At 41.3% G+C, this 12,372-nt stretch overlaps 1 protein-coding gene and 1 long non-coding RNA gene across 2 annotated transcripts in view; both read left to right on the plus strand.

Annotated features, from left to right (window-relative positions):
* The first annotated feature begins 1,614 nt into the window (after nucleotides 1–1,614).
* Nucleotides 1,615–4,883, plus strand: snai1b (snail family zinc finger 1b). The gene is made up of 3 exons (XM_083569475.1): nucleotides 1,615–1,968; nucleotides 2,853–3,395; nucleotides 3,548–4,883. Exons 1-3 carry the CDS (start codon nucleotides 1,893–1,895, stop codon nucleotides 3,727–3,729), a joined length of 801 nt encoding a protein of 266 aa, XP_083425601.1. The 5' UTR covers nucleotides 1,615–1,892; the 3' UTR covers nucleotides 3,730–4,883.
* Nucleotides 4,884–5,597: 714 nt separating this feature from the next.
* The window catches only part of LOC310715261, a 9,781-nt gene continuing 3,006 nt past the window's right edge, over nucleotides 5,598–12,372 (plus strand). The window contains exons 1-4 of the long non-coding RNA XR_014530277.1: nucleotides 5,598–5,626; nucleotides 10,102–10,186; nucleotides 10,277–10,333; nucleotides 12,351–12,372. The exon at nucleotides 12,351–12,372 is cut by the window's right edge and continues 156 nt beyond it. This is a non-coding gene — a long non-coding RNA (uncharacterized lncRNA). The remainder of the gene's footprint in view (nucleotides 5,627–10,101; nucleotides 10,187–10,276; nucleotides 10,334–12,350) is intronic.

The following is a 12,372-nucleotide window of genomic DNA, read 5'->3' on the forward strand; positions in this document are numbered from 1 at the left end:
TATAATAAAAATGATTAAACAGTATAAACATAAATACATTAATCCATACATTTTCTAATCATTTCTCATCCTGTTACTAAAATGATATAAATTACATTCTCCAACAGAGGGCGCTATGAATCCAGGGACAAATTCGATCAACTTTATAAAAATGTGTTTATTTGGGCTCTCATTTGCAGCCATCCAGACTTTTTTGATTAATCACCAAACCCGAGGTTTCACTTGTAATCGAGGACATAACTGAATACAGTGGATTCAAATATTTAATTATATAAGTGGAATTTTGACGTTTATATAAGTTTAGAAGTTTGTTCTTGGAACAGGGTGTAAAAGGTTCAGCTTGAGGATATGGAGCTATAATCAAATTGATTAGCTTAATCCGACTTGGAATGCAGCTTAAGCAGGGTAATGATCTATCATTAATGGCATTCATGTCAATCGGTGGTAAGTGTTGCGAGCGGAGGTGTTCCCTCAGGGCACCTGCAGGACGTCAGTTCACCCCTAGATCATTAACAATCTGAGTATTCTGTGGACACTGGGAGTAAAGACAGTCACTTAAAACCACTTTAAAAAGCCACTTGATTTTTACACCAATTTCTATACAAAAATCTTTAACACCAACTTTCATTCCAAACCATCTTTATATGATAAAAAGCTTTGATCAGATGATCAGAAGCTCAGACCAGTTTTGACAGGTTTTCAAGCCAACATCCCTGAACCTCAAACCATTTACACTTTATATTTACATTTATGGCTTTTGGCACATGCCCTCATTCAGAGCAACTTACAATTATCTCATTTATACAGATCAGTAGGTGAGGGTTATGGGCTCAGCATTGGTGTTTGGCCTGGATTTTTAACTCATGACCTTCTGAAGAACATTCCAACATCTCAACCACTGAGCTACCCCTTCAGCCTGTATACAGACGTATAACAAATGATACACAAGACATCCTGTAACTTAACATTCCTTTTTCCAAACCTTTCAATTAAAAATGTTAAACCCATCGCATAACCCATTAACACCTCTTACTCGCCCCTTTCAGGAATAGAATGGTCCATTTACATCCAAAATCATTGATTTATTCATCCGTTTATATCCATTGCTTCTTTTTTTTTTTTACCTTCAACCTCCAAACCTCCATTTTTTACCAAATGCTGTCCACTCCTAATCCCATTCCTACCAACCTGAAATGCTTTTATGTCTCCAAACTCTATGTGTCCTTCATTCTCAACTACATTCCATGGTGGTCAATTTAACCGTCTTTCCAATGAATTTGCCCCAAAAACAATTTTGTTCTACCTTTAACCATTTTTCAAGGCCTAAATTCATTTCTACCCTCCTAAAACCAATTTCCATGTTACCATTTACCTAACACCCCTAACATCTTTCCTCCTCAACCACTTTCTAGCCCAACCCACTTTTCCAACCTCAAATCCCTTTCCACCCCATTTTGAGCCCAATCACTTTTCTACTTTTTTCTACCCATTTTCTACCAATTCCTCCAGCCCCATCACAAGCCAAACCCCTTTTCGGTCGAACTCACCCAAATCTTGCTGTAGCCCAGCCGGTTTTGAGCCCAGCCCCTTCCAAACCCCACCCCTTCCACCCCTGCCCTGCTATATGAAGAGGCTGCTCTGAGCTGAATGGGTGTACTTTTAATTACACATACCACAGAAGTCTCCATTTACTCTGGATACAGAGGATATTCCAAAAGGACATCGTCTCTGTTTTTTTTTTACAGAATTTTTTTTTGGTCCTTCAAACTTTTCTGAACTTTTCTTGGAGGTTGTTTCCTGAAGTTGTGGTATCAAACTTTTGTGCAGCTCCTTTAAGACTGTTGCAGTGGAATCGCAACGAGGAGGAGAATAACGGTCATCCAGCTCTCAAGATGCCACGTTCGTTCTTGGTGAAGAAGTATTTTACAAGCAAGAAGCCAAACTACAGTGAGCTGGAGAGTCAAAATGGTAAGAATCCAAGTTCATACACTAATGAAGGTCTTGCCTTGTATACAGAGTGTGTAAGAGTGTGTGTGTGTGTTTTGCTGATTTTGTGGTAGTGATATTATCACTGTCATATCCATATTCCCAGTGTAAACTCTTATCCAATAAGACCCATCTTGGGTTATCCAAAGAAACGGTTACAATACACCAACCCAGATGCATTTGCATGCTGAGCTGAAATTAATATTTGCATCTCACAACCTGATCAGCAAGAAACTGTTTTTTTTAGTCGGTAATTTAATTTACATTTTTTAGGCCTAATTAACACGTAACATATGTGGATTCCTGAAGAGACCAGCAAACATCTCAGATGAGAACCCACCTCCCCACCCCCTCAGCAGAGACTCTTTTCCACTGGTGCCCATGTCCTTAGCTGCAAATTACATCCTCCTGAATCGAGTTTAGCACTTAGAGCTGCAGTCCTCTGGCACTCTTGTGTCAATAAGTGGTGGAAATAAGACCCATTACCCCATAGTTGGTGTGAATCCAGAAAAATCCACATGAACACACAACCACACCACACAAGCGAGGCTAATCTAATTCATATGAAGTCATGTCCAGATATTTCCACTAAAACCCTTTTACATGAAGCTCAATAAAAATTTGTGAATGTTACTGCAAATTTACCCAGAGGAAGGTGTGGCGACGATCCAAAAGCCCCCATGGCATTGTGGGCAAACTCTACACTCGAAATAATCAAATCTGACTGCCTTTCTCTGTGACAAATCGACCATTTGACTGTAACATGACACCGCAGCATCAAAACAACTTAACCGTTTAACTGGATTAGGCCCGGTTGAACAGCCACCTGACTCTCTCTTTCCCCCTTTCTCCTTTTTTTACTCCAGGTCCGATCTCCGCCATGGTTCCAGAGCGCTACCCGCTTGCAGAACTACCAACCAAAGAAGACAGCTCACTGGTGACCACCTATACTTCAGCCCTTGTATGGACCACCAGCTCCCTTCCACTTTCCTTCCCTCCTTCATCGCCCACCACATCATCCTCCATCGCACCCCTGGACCTCAGTTCTCCGTCCAGCTCAGGCGAGGAAGATGAAGGCAGAACTTCAGACCCCCCAAGTCCAGATCCTTCCGACTGTTTCCAGTGCGCCCACTGCGGGATTTCGTGTAGCAGCCGCGCCGCTCTTTCTCGCCACCAGCTCTCGCATTGCAGCGCAGGGACCAATGGTAACCTGGTCGAAAACTCCAACATGGCTGACAGCACTACGACAAAAGCTGCTTTCCGGTGCAAACACTGCCCCAAAGAGTACAACAGTCTGGGAGCTTTGAAGATGCACATCCGCTCACACACACTTCCATGCGTCTGTACCACCTGCGGCAAGGCGTTTTCCAGACCGTGGTTACTCCGAGGCCACATTCGTACACACACCGGTGAGTGTCTGGGCAATTATTACAGAACAGGGCTCATTTGCATTGGGGAAATGTTTCACAGCATATCTGAATTAGGGTATCTGAACACCTCATGGTTAGATTTGATACAAATGATCCTAATCCTAACCTATTTCTCTCTGTTCTCTCACCAGGAGAGCGCCCATTCTCATGCCCTCATTGCAACCGGGCTTTTGCTGACCGCTCTAATCTGAGAGCTCATCTTCAGACCCATTCAGAGGTGAAAAAGTACCAATGCGGCACCTGCTCTCGAACCTTCAGCCGCATGTCACTCCTGCACAAACACACCGTCTCCAGCTGCTGCCCAACCGCCTAGACTCTCACACCCATCCGCGATGGAGGTGGGGGGTCTCAGAAGCGTTTTAACCACCGTTCCGTTGACTGAGTCGGATCTTGACTTGGTGGACGAACTCAGGTTTTAGGGGCAAAGCGAGAAGAAAAAAATGCTTCGGAATGAACCCCAGAAATGTTTTTCCCAAGTGCCTTATATTATGTTTATTTTTTCTTGACTGGTTTCATACCAGACAAAGACAGATTTAGGCAACGTCACGCAAATGCTGCGAAATGTTTTCCTAACCCAGTTCCATTAAGGTTAACAGAGGGGGGTTGTGTTCTGCAGTTGGGCCATGCGCCTCATTCTCAAGATGCCCGTCGGTGCCGGCTGGTCCGGCCCTTTCCTTTTGCGTGCAGCTGCTGGAGAGGGGGGAAGTGTGTATATGCGTGTATGTGTGTGTTGTAAAGGGGGGTATCTCTCACCATGCTCCACACACACTTTGCAGCGATGTATTGGGACAGCTGTGTGAGCGGAGGCGGCGTGTCGACAGATGATTCAGACCCCGTAGAGCTTTCCGCACGTCTCTGAAAAAAAAAGAAGAGCAATAAACGCTGTCAGATCGTACCCACACCTATTCCTAATGTCTTTTATTTCCACACATTTGTATCATGTCTCTGAATGTGTATTCCTTTTTTTTATTTGAATAAAATGTAGTGTGCACTAAAACGTTGCAAAGCACAATGATTGTTGAAGAAAGAGACGCTATGGAAGATTTACGGTTCTTTAATAATTTTTTCACGGTGCCGCCATGAGATGAAATTGAGAAGTATGCAGCGATGATTGTTCAGTTTATCGGTGATACAAATGAAAGAAGAATGAAACCAAAGATCGGTCCATGACCTTTTGTTGTTTGCAAAAAAATTAAATGTTGCAATAAAATGCTGCATTGGTCCATGGAGACTCTTGAAGCCATATCGAGACCCGAATGAATGCGCCTGTACATGTGCCTTTTGTTCATTTCTTAAACGTTGTGTATTTATATATAACGCTTTACAGTGTTCTTGTAACTGAGACGCTCCACAATCACTCTTTTCTTTTTTTTTATTCAGGTCCATTGTATCTCCATTTTGACTTTTTTGTATCTCCATTTGAAGTGGGTTTTCAATAAACTAATTTATGTTTGGATAAAAAAGAAACGTCTGTTCACTGTGTGATGTGAGTAAATACTGATGAAAGAAAGTATGACAGCACTTGTTGTAAAGAGCGTGTGCGTGTGTGTGTGTGTGCGCGTGTGTGTTCGCAATAACGAAAGACGTGTCGATGGATGAATGGAGCACCTGCGCACACCTGTCGTGCTGTCTGCTTCGGGACGCTATAAAGTAGCGCTAATGACATGGTACAGTTAATGCTGCGGATGAAAAAAGAGGCAGAGAAACTGTAGAAAAGGAAGGATTTTAAAGTATAGAGAGAGCGAGAGAGGAAAGGCGAAGCTCGCCAGCACCACGCTAACCAGTGCATCCAGCCTTGAGCTCTTCCTCAATGCTGCAATCCGTTAAATATGGGAAGCCCCAACAGGCCGAGGCGCAATCCTGGCCTGAAGTCCAGGGGCTTTCCTGGTCTAGGACGGCCTTCATCCCTCCCTCATTTCATATCTCCCCCTCTTTTTTTTTTTACCCCCTCCTTTCCCCCAGAACCACATGTTGGATCTACAATGCCCTTGTGACCTGCACACTGACGCCAGCCAGTCTTGCCGGAGTAACGATGCACTTCCTTCACCGCTTCTGAAGCAAGGAGCTCGCAGATTTTGTGTGTAATTGCTTATTCCACCCCTTCCAAAAACACACACACACGCACACACACACACACACACACACACACACACACACACACACACACACACACACTCTGTATATACGTCAAATATGTACGTCCTGTTCAGGTCAGAATGACTTGTTTTAGATTGTTTTGTTACCAAAAGTAGAACAGAATTGCAGATCATTGTTTTAGTGCATTTTTTAGATAGTATGTCTATATTTATGTTCATATTGACGTAGGTAAAAATAAAGTAGTGTGTGTGTGTGTGTGTGTGTGTGTGTGTGTGTGTGTAAAATGTTTATACAAAAGACTCTTGTTACTTTAAACACACACACAGATCCATATATATATATAGATAAAAAGATATCGCAGGTCGAGACATATCCTAGCCTATTCGTACATAATGATAAATTATTAACAAATAGGCTAGGCTTAGGCCTAAATAATTAACTTATAATAATATAAAGTAGCTAATTTAGCAATTTACACTACCGTTATGTATAAACTTTACGGTATATACTGTATATGTATGGGGCAGTGAGCTCGTGGATGGACACCAGTTCGTGAGTGCAGGATGGAGCCAGGTGCACTCTGCTGTTATGTCCAGCGACACCAATAAAAAGGAAACAGACAAAAGCTAAAATTGGGCTGTGAAACACCGAAAACAACGAAAAAAAAAAGAAAACACAGAAACAACTGAACTCTGTCGACCGCTGGTGAGAGTAAGGCACCTCACAAGGCGGAAGATGTGTACAATCTGCCTGCTGCATAATCTTTTTTTTACTATATTGTTGTATCACTATTGTTATCGTAAGATAAAAAAATTTAAGTAAAACCATTGTAACTCGGGGACTATATATATAAATATATATACCCAAAACAATGTGACACTTAGTGAATATATATATTTCTTTTTATTTCTAAAATATAATTTACATTATTATAATTTATATAATTATTTATTTATTTCATCAATATCCTTTGCAATGAAAATACAATTTATTTTCACAGAAAGTGCAATGACTGGTCTAAATTAAATGTATGCTGCCGAATTCTGGATTCTGATTGGCCGGAATGCATTCATTGTTTCCATAGTAACGCTGTCGGTTTTGATGACCCACCTAATAATAGACTTGTTATAACGTGTGTTTATTGGACGAGGAATGTTTTTTGGTTGATGTGGTGATTTATGAAAGGAGTTTGTGCTACACTTCGAGGTTTGCAGGAAATGTGGTTAATCTTCTTATCTTCAAAAATAAAAGAGAAAGTTATAGTTAGAATAAATGTGATTATAAATGCACCAAAAAGCTGCAGAAATTGGTGCTGGTTCTGATCGAAAGGAGTCAAAACACACAGAGCATCGCAGCTTGTTGCATGTGGAGCTGCAGGGTGATCATACTGACACCTGGACACCACACTAAACTCCTACAAATGGCATGTGAGCATCAGCTCTGGAACAAAGAGCAATGGAAGATGGACACCCTAACTGATGAATCACATTTTGTTCTATATTACATGAGTCAGTGGGCGCAACATACAGTACTTGGGGAGAACATGGCACTGGGATGCACTATGGGAAGGAGGTGAGCCAGTGTAAGCAGTGTGATGCTGTGGATGATGTACTGGTGAAAAATCTTGGTGTTCATATGGATGCTACTTTGATGTTACGTACTAAGTTACACCTCTTCATTGGAAGGTTGTTCCCAAATAACAGTGTATTCTTTACACTTTACTTAATGGCAACAGTCTGCTACACTGTCTCAGGACTACAGTTTTCATCTGATCACCATCAATGCACCTCTCAAGGTTTCTTCCATCGCAGGGAGTTTTTCCTTCACCACAGTCGCCACCGGTTTGTTCATCAGAATCAAACTTACACTTATAAAGAACATCTTATTCATTCTTTAGACGATGTTCATTGTAAATTAAAATGAAATAAATTGAATACTCTTTCAGCACTATAGAGAACATCACAAAACCTTCCAAATTCCTAAGATCTCAAACGTCTGCAGAACGTGCTGTACAAACAAGTCTGGAGGCTCCACCTCACAAAGATCTGCTGCTAAACTCTTGGTAGCAGATATGACAGCATACTTTCTTGTGGAGTCCTGGTCTAAAAATGTCTGAGGTACTATAGTGGTTTTAATGTTATGGCTGATTGCTGTATACAATTAAATATTTAAATATATTTCTTTAAATGGAAGAAGGTCTAAAGCTGAAATTTTGCAACATGGCATCCATGGCAAGAAGAACCGAGATGTTGAACACGTGTCTGTGTGTGTTTTAGATAAACAGACAGAGAATACGCACTGTGCTGATTTCAGAGCTTGATGTGGTCGCCTCGCACTGAGTCAGACGTATTAAACACACTTTGCAGTCAGGGGGAAGGGAAGAGAAGCGCAAGGGGAGCTCAATTCCCTTCAGTCTGGGGTTCATGTTCTGAAAGAATGTGCGTGGGTGGGCTAACAGATGACGTAAGGACGTTTTCTTTGCTAGCGAAGGGACACTTATTTTGGTGTTAAAATTTACCTGTGGAAGAAGGGTTTGTGTCTTAGAGCTTCAAGCGAGAAAGCCATCGTTTATGAGAAGCTGCCAGCGGTGCGTATTGTGTGTCTGTCACTAATGGAGCTAGAATGTCACATTAGTCAAGGAGCACATGTGTCATACTTGCAACACACACACACACACACACACACACACACACACACACACACACACACACACACACACACACACACACACACACACAAGATGTTTAGATTGATACTACAGCCATAAGGTGCTTCCTACACTGACTTACCCTAGCTGCAGCTGAAATACAGTTTTTGTGTTTCAGTGTTCAGGGATTCGGGAGGGAAAGAGGGAAAAAAACAAAACAAAAAAATGTTTCAGGCTATATTTAGAAAGTTTTTTCCGCTGACTGTGGGATCGGCAGAACGAGCAGGCGCAGAAAAATCTCTTCGGGAACATCGATGCTACGTCCAAAACCCTTGAATTATAAATTGGAACACTGACTCTAAAGAGGGCCAAGACTTTACACTATGTGACAACACTGACGCATCAATCCTTCCCCTTTACAATGCTCTGGAACCGGGTGTCAAGCAGATCTACTTTTTTATAGGTTCTCTCACTCTCTTTCACTCTGTTTGTGCTCTACAGGATGGTGCACTTTACACAGCGCTGCACTTGCAGCACACCACACCATTTTTGGTCTCGTGAGCCAAAAAGGAAGCTCAGGGAGTTTATGCTGACCTAGTTTAAAATAAGAGGGGGATGCTTTTTTTTCCTTTTTTTTTTCCTCAGCCACCCCCATTATCTCTGTCTCCCGCTTTCTTTTCCTCCTCTAGCTCCGTACGAGCCCTAGCTCCTAGTCCTTGGGACACAGGAAACGGCTTGTCAGCTGCACATAAACAGCGGCCATTTTGCAGCTCTGATAAAAAGCATCTGGGTGGAGTAGCACTGCCGACACACACTCACACACACTCACACACACACAGACAGCAAGACTGAGAGAAATGGCCGGTCCATCCAATACAAATCTCATTTGTAATGCGCTAACCATCATAGCCGACATTTGGAGGTTTCCTCGCTTTTATTTGCGCATTAAGAGCCTTGTAGTGGATTTTTTTGGTGGCTTTTATTGCTACTTATTAAAATATCACAGCTTTTACGTAACAAACATCGATCTCAATATAAGCAAGACATAAACAGGATAATTTTGAAACAATGGACATTATGATTACCAGGATTTTTTTTTTTTTAGCTATTAAGTCTTTTAAGGACCTAGAGGATATAAAAAATAGGACCTACAGTGACACCCTTGCATTGTTCGGACCTGTTTTGGTTTGACTAGCAACACTATTACAGACTTTTTTGTCTCTTTAATGGGTGAAAAAACTCTACAAATTTTTTTCTAGATTAGGCGTCGGCTCTAGAACAAGCCCAGACGTCTTGTGTGTGGAAAAGCACAGCTCAAAACTTTAAAGTACATAATTGTAGCTTTAAGTACACCTATTTGCATTTGTTTGCACCTACAGGGCTTTAATCAGCGAGCCCACTTTTAATGAAAAACATGTTTATGGGATTGAGTAAACAGTAAAATAAATAATGGTGCTTTCACTTTCTTTTTTTAAAGGTTTTTGTTTAAGAAAACCAGCCCTAGCTCGCTCATGACCAAAACTCAATCTCTAGATTTATTATTCTCAGTAATAAAGATCACAGCGATCGCTGGGGATAACTGTACCTCTTGTGTCAAGGTCATTCGCTTTTGCTGTAGAATCCGACGCAGAAAATCAAATGGTTTCAAGTTGCTTGTGTGACCACAGCTACGTACCATCAAATGTCCCAAAATTACACGCGTTATTTTTCTCACAAGCTGATTGGTCAGGAAGTTTTTTTTTTAGTGCTGGATGTTACTTGAAAGGCTTTTCGCTTTGAAACTTGACCAAAAAAGGTTTATAAAAGTAGAGCCACAGAGAGTTTTTTCTCGGCATAGCCACAAATCTAAAAATGAACAATGTTTTCTGTGAAGATGCCAAAACTATAATAATACAATTTGATCCAGAATGCAGCCACATGACTTGTTTTCAACCTTTGTAGGTTCTTCCACATCACTCCACTTCTACACACCCTTCAAAGGCTTCCTGTTGTGGACCGCATCACCTACGAAGCCAAAAATGGACCAGTATCCTTCTACTTCAGAGCACTTATCTCACCCCACATGGCTCCCTAATTTTCCACCACTACACCATGCATCCTCAATCTTCTACCACAGTACCAAAATCCCTCTATTCTTCAACCTCTGCTCAACGGGTACCCCCCATCTCTCAGGGTACACAAAATACATACTTACAGACTCTTCAATGTTCTAGCACCCAGGTGATAGAACGGACTTCCACTTGATGTCCAAACAGTCTCTAACTGTTTTTGAACAATGCCTAAAAACCTGACAGAGGGTCCTAAATTGTTTGTTCTTCTTAAAAACCCTCTCTTTCCAACAATTTTTTCTACCAACAAAGTTTTAGACTTATTGTACTCTTACCTTCGGTGTCCTAACAAACCAGCATTTAAACGTATATTTATTGATGAAAACATCAAAGAAGTTTTGCAAGCTAATCTAGATAAGAGGCATCTGCCAAATGCCATAAATGTAAAAAAAAGTCAATGTTGTTATGATGAAAACGTGAGTAAATGCTTTATATAAGGAATTGTGTAACAGCGGTATTTGAAAACATTTTTGTGCTCGTTGTTTTACACCCTCGCAGTCTAAAGTTACAGTTTGGGGCATTTAGGGAATGGTATGATCTTGTTACTATGGTTAAAGGCAGTATGTAACCATAGATAGACACTTAGGAGGCAGTCAAGGGCATGTTTAAGCTCTGACGTTTTTCCAGCTTTTGTCTGAAGCTGTGGTTTGGACAGCTGAGTCAGTGAGGGATCTAAACCGAGGCAGGAGGCTTTCAGCTATGCTGAGCTGCCTTGTCAGTGAGATATGAGCGATGCTTTGGTCATACGAGGCTTGAGAAGATATGGTCACTTCGTCTAGACGTTTATTAATCACAAGTTCTTATTTATTAATGCAAAGTGACTGAGAAGTGAGGCAGACCCAGCACAGAGCACATGTTTTAGTAAGGGAGTGAATTTGTGGTTAAAGACCATCTCAGCTGGGGGTGTGTGGGGGCGGATGGAGGGGCAAGTTGGAACCAGATGCTGTGATTTTGACCCGTGCTCCTTTTCCAGAACAGTAGGGAATTTTTCGCTGTGTACAAACAAGACCCGTGTAGCCATAGTTACCGGAGGTGTTTGCGTCTACTTCTACTTCGAAGTTTTTTAACTATTTTATAACATTTCCAAATGCTTTTTTGTCAGCGGTTAACGTAACACATGCGGCACGGCTGATTATATATGTGTCAAATGACACGTTTTGTGCGGTTATTGCACTATAATCATGTTCGTAAAAAAGTCAACAAAGTCATCAGGACGATTCCGGTTCGCATGTTTAGTATGAACATATCGCTAAGTTCAAGAATGTTCACTAGCAGCAAAAACAATGATGAGAAACAGCAAGTCAAAAACATATACATTTATCTACTGTGATGCACAGCAGTTCCCTGAATCCACTTTTTTATCTATCTGTAAGAATGGGAGAACGTTAGCACAGAGAACAGGAAATGATTTGGCATGTTGTTCTAAAAATTATTCTTAGGCTGAACAAAAATACACATACGACATTCTCTGTGTGTTGAAAATTGAGGAATTGTCTAAATGAAAGAATGAATGAATGAAGCGTGAGATATTGTGTATGACATTTACATTTACAGCATTTAGCAGACGCTCTTATCCAGGGCAACTTACAACTGAGTAATTAAGAATAAAGAGCTTTGCTCAAAGACCCAGCAGTGGCAGCATGGTGTTCGGATTTTAACACATGACCTTCTGTTTTAAAGTCCAACGCCTTATGAGTGAGTTACGATGGAAGATTTGTATCAGACAGTTTGCCACAGCCTTCAAGAACTCTGTTTTCATGGAAGTGGTAACACAGAGATTAAGATGTTAGACTTTTGATCAGAAGGTCATGAGTTCAAATCCCATCACCACTAAGCTGCCACTGCTGGGTTCTTGGGCAAGGCCCTAAAACTGTTGTATGACTGAGATCATTGTAGTAAATTAGGGTCTGGATAAAGGTGTCTGCTAAATTCTGTAAAAGTAAATTTTTCCTGAACCAGACATTTCACTTCCCAGCAACAGACTTTGTCGTGTTCACATATACACCTGATTACTTGCCATCCACACCTGTTCACTAATCACAGTTTACAGTCTACTTCCTCTTTTTTCGGCTTGTTTTTAAGGCATCTGTGGTGCTCTTCATCG

This window comes from Silurus aristotelis (assembly GCF_946808225.1).
Source record: "Silurus aristotelis genome assembly, chromosome: 19".
Lineage (NCBI taxonomy): Eukaryota > Metazoa > Chordata > Actinopteri > Siluriformes > Siluridae > Silurus > Silurus aristotelis.

What these genes read in the sequence shown, in the direction of transcription:
- snai1b (XM_083569475.1), top strand. Translation starts at nt 1,893, where the DNA reads ATGCCACGTTCGTTCTTGGTGAAGAAGTATTTTACAAGCAAGAAGCCA. An exon ending in TGAGCTGGAGAGTCAAAATG is followed by an intron (nt 1,969 to 2,852) that starts GTAAGAATCCAA and finishes TTTTTACTCCAG; the next exon opens with GTCCGATCTCCGCCATGGTT. An exon ending in CCACATTCGTACACACACCG is followed by an intron (nt 3,396 to 3,547) that starts GTGAGTGTCTGG and finishes TTCTCTCACCAG; the next exon opens with GAGAGCGCCCATTCTCATGC.